General features: G+C 39.7%; 1 protein-coding gene across 1 annotated transcript in view; it reads left to right on the top strand.

Moving 5' to 3' along the window:
* Ccdc178 (coiled-coil domain containing 178) overlaps positions 1 to 3031 on the top strand; it is a 298089-nt gene that overhangs the window by 264357 nt on the left and 30701 nt on the right. The window contains exon 20 of the mRNA XM_028774890.1: positions 727 to 861. Within this exon, the coding sequence (XP_028630723.1) occupies positions 727 to 861 (135 nt within the window). The remainder of the gene's footprint in view (positions 1 to 726; positions 862 to 3031) is intronic.

Genomic DNA, 3031 nt, shown 5'->3' with positions numbered 1-3031 from the left:
CCTCCTCCTTCTCTCTCTCTCTCTCTCTCTCTCTCCAGGTCCACAATTAAATGTGCCACTTCTAAACACTGGATCTTTTGTACTTTAATGTTGACATGTTTCCATGTCACGTGATCAAAGGGAGGCAGATTAATCCGGAGTCCTAGCTGGAAATCCCCTCCCTGCTTTTCTGCCTCTCCTCTGCAATTGATGGCTAACTTAATTCTCCCTGGTTTCGTCATGCTCTGATGCACACATCCGCAGCCATAGTAAGCGTTAAGACAAAGAAAAAGATGCAATGGTGTCCATCAAAGTCTTCAGGTTGCATTTTTTAAACTTTGGCTTGACCCGATGTGCCATTCAAAAAGAGTCAAAAGAATTTTTTTTTTTTAACAGAAAGGTTCAATATGTCCCGAGGCTATCGGTTTTGAGTTAAACTGGGTGAAGTAGAAATATTTTACTCATCAGCTTTGCAGTCACAGAGTTTGCTTCAGCTAGAACAAAACTGCTGAGGCATTTAGAGAAAATTAACCCCCCATCCTGGCGGCCAGATGTGACTGGTCTCCGACGAGTGCACATGAGTGGGCTGAAAAATCAAGAGACTGTGAAATTCCTGTCAGGTCCGTACAGTGCGGAACGGGCCATTGGCTGCTTTCTATATTTCTCTCCATCATTCTTCTTGAATGGTGCCATTAATTTCCTCTCCTTCCCTGACTTGCGTGTTTTTCCCCTCCCTGTCGCCTTTAGCTCTGTCAGCTGCAAAGAAAGCTGGACCAGAAATGGCAAGAATACTTCCGACTGGTGATCCTTTTTAACGAGTCCAAGCTGGCCAAGTTCCAGGGAGACTCCCAGAACAGCATTCAGAAAATATTAGCTGTGCAGGTAGGTAACTGAAGGGAAAGAGGCAAGATTATTCTGATCTAGATTGGAAAGCAAATGATGGGCTGTGTGATGAAGCATTGAAACCATATCCCATCAGAGTTTTATAAATTTTTAACCTCTTTGATAGACTGGAATTGCATGAAGGATGAATTCAGTAAGTGAGAACACATACCACACACTATGCATACTTTGGGGGAACAGGGAGATTGGACTGACTTATCTCAGACCTCAGGGAGGATTTTGATACATACATTCTACAAAAAGTGTTTATTTTCGAGCCTCCAAGTTGTGTGTGTGTGTGTGTGTGTGTGTGTGCATAGGACTGTTTCCTTTCCACATAATTTGTCTTCTTCAATCATCCTCCACACCTCATGAGACAGGATCTCTCACTGAAATACAGCCTAGAGTTCTGCTTGGGAAAGGCTGTGTGGTCGGTGGTCCCCAAGTATCCTCCTGGCTCTACCTCCCCAAGGACAAGATTTTAGACATATGGTGCTGTGCAGCACCAGGATTTTTTATTTTTTTACTTGTATGCTGGAGATCCAAACTCAGGCCCTCATGGCTGCACACCATGTGCTTTGCCATCTCCATTCTGATTTCAGAAACCTCGACAATGATTTCCTGAAGACACTTTGCTTTTCTGAAAGCATGGTTTCTGTTTGTCCTGCCCATGTCTTGTTTGTCCCTAGCATCCTTCATCTTCTGTTTGGATCCTCTTCCTAAATACAGATGGCAGTGACTCTGTTTGAAAAATAAAACGGTTCAGCCTAGAACATCTCTGCTTCCAGATGCAGGTGACATTTTTTAACACCTGTGCTTCCAGATACGGGTGACATTTTGCTACCTGTGTTAGAATCTGGCATTTGATGACTTGATGGTCTTTAAGAGTCTGCCACACTTGAGAAACCGCTGTTGGCCAAGTAAAGACTCTTGGTATAATGTTACTCAAATTTGCTCCAAGCTAACATTTTACCATTTAAAGTGTCATAAAATACGTTAAACAGTACACTTGAAAGGAAAACACACGGTATTTTATTTTGCAATAAATAAATAAATAAATAAAACAAAATTACCTGTTCCATTAAACACAAAGTGGCAGTGTGGTCCTAGAACCATGGTCATCAGGGAGTGGTATGATGAGGGATGGGTACTGAACCCCAACTACATGTGTTTTTCCAAACTTTTAATCAAAAAAAAATAATAATTCTCAAAGAATTTCCACAACTGCCAAGCAATTTCAAATTCCATTTTTCTTAGTATGTCTGCTTTTAGTATTTGCATGTGAGTATTTTGTGTGTGAATGCTTTCTATATTGGTTCTATTGAGAATGGGTTATGAAAGCAATTAAAATAAAATGGAAGAGATTAAAGTTTAAAAAGTGATTCCGGGTACACCAAAGCTGAATGGTAATTTATGCACAAAGAACTATTCATTGTATTGGTTTAAAATTCTGAAACATCTTGGGATATTTTGTTAAAGAAAACAAAACTATCAGTTACCATACAACATATTAAGATACAGGTAGAAATAAGTAGATAAATAATCATTTCAATAAATAAGGCACAAATGTGGGTGGCTCCTCCTTGTCCTTCTCTTTGCAGTTTCCACTGGTCTCTAGATGTCCCAATAACTTAGTCATAGACAAATCCCGAATTTCTCCATAAATAGTTATGTTCTTATGAATAGTACAAATTGTAAGAGTTCACTGTGAATTGTGATGTGTTTACCAATAGTGAAAATGGTTGAATAGGATATATTTGAATATATTTAAGGTGAGTGCTTAACACATAACCTTCAAATCATCTCTGATCTTGTTTTGTATTGCACCTTCATGTTCTGAGACAACATTGATTTCCAGATGTCTATGTTAGTGGCTCTGAGTAATCAGAAGTGAAGGGGTGGCCAGGGACAAAGAGGGAAACTCAACTAGTGCCTAGAGACACAGCAGGGAGCTTGACTTAGATTTAGTGTATTTCAGGAGGAGAAGTTAGTGGCTACATTTTTTTTCACTGTAAAATAGATGACTTTGGTTTAGAACGTTTAATCATTAACCTCCGTTAAAAATGAAATTGCAACCACTAAAATCACTCCACGAAACCAGAAAAGCAAACACTCCTCCCGTGAGGATCAGATTTAAACAGGAAAGCTTGATACTCATCCCTCTCCAGGA

This window comes from Grammomys surdaster, unplaced genomic scaffold (assembly GCF_004785775.1).
Source record: "Grammomys surdaster isolate TR1022 unplaced genomic scaffold, NIH_TR_1.0 243, whole genome shotgun sequence".
Classification (NCBI taxonomy): domain Eukaryota; kingdom Metazoa; phylum Chordata; class Mammalia; order Rodentia; family Muridae; genus Grammomys; species Grammomys surdaster.
Note: the sequence above shows the minus strand (reverse complement) of the source record. Positions and strands in the feature narration are given on the sequence as shown.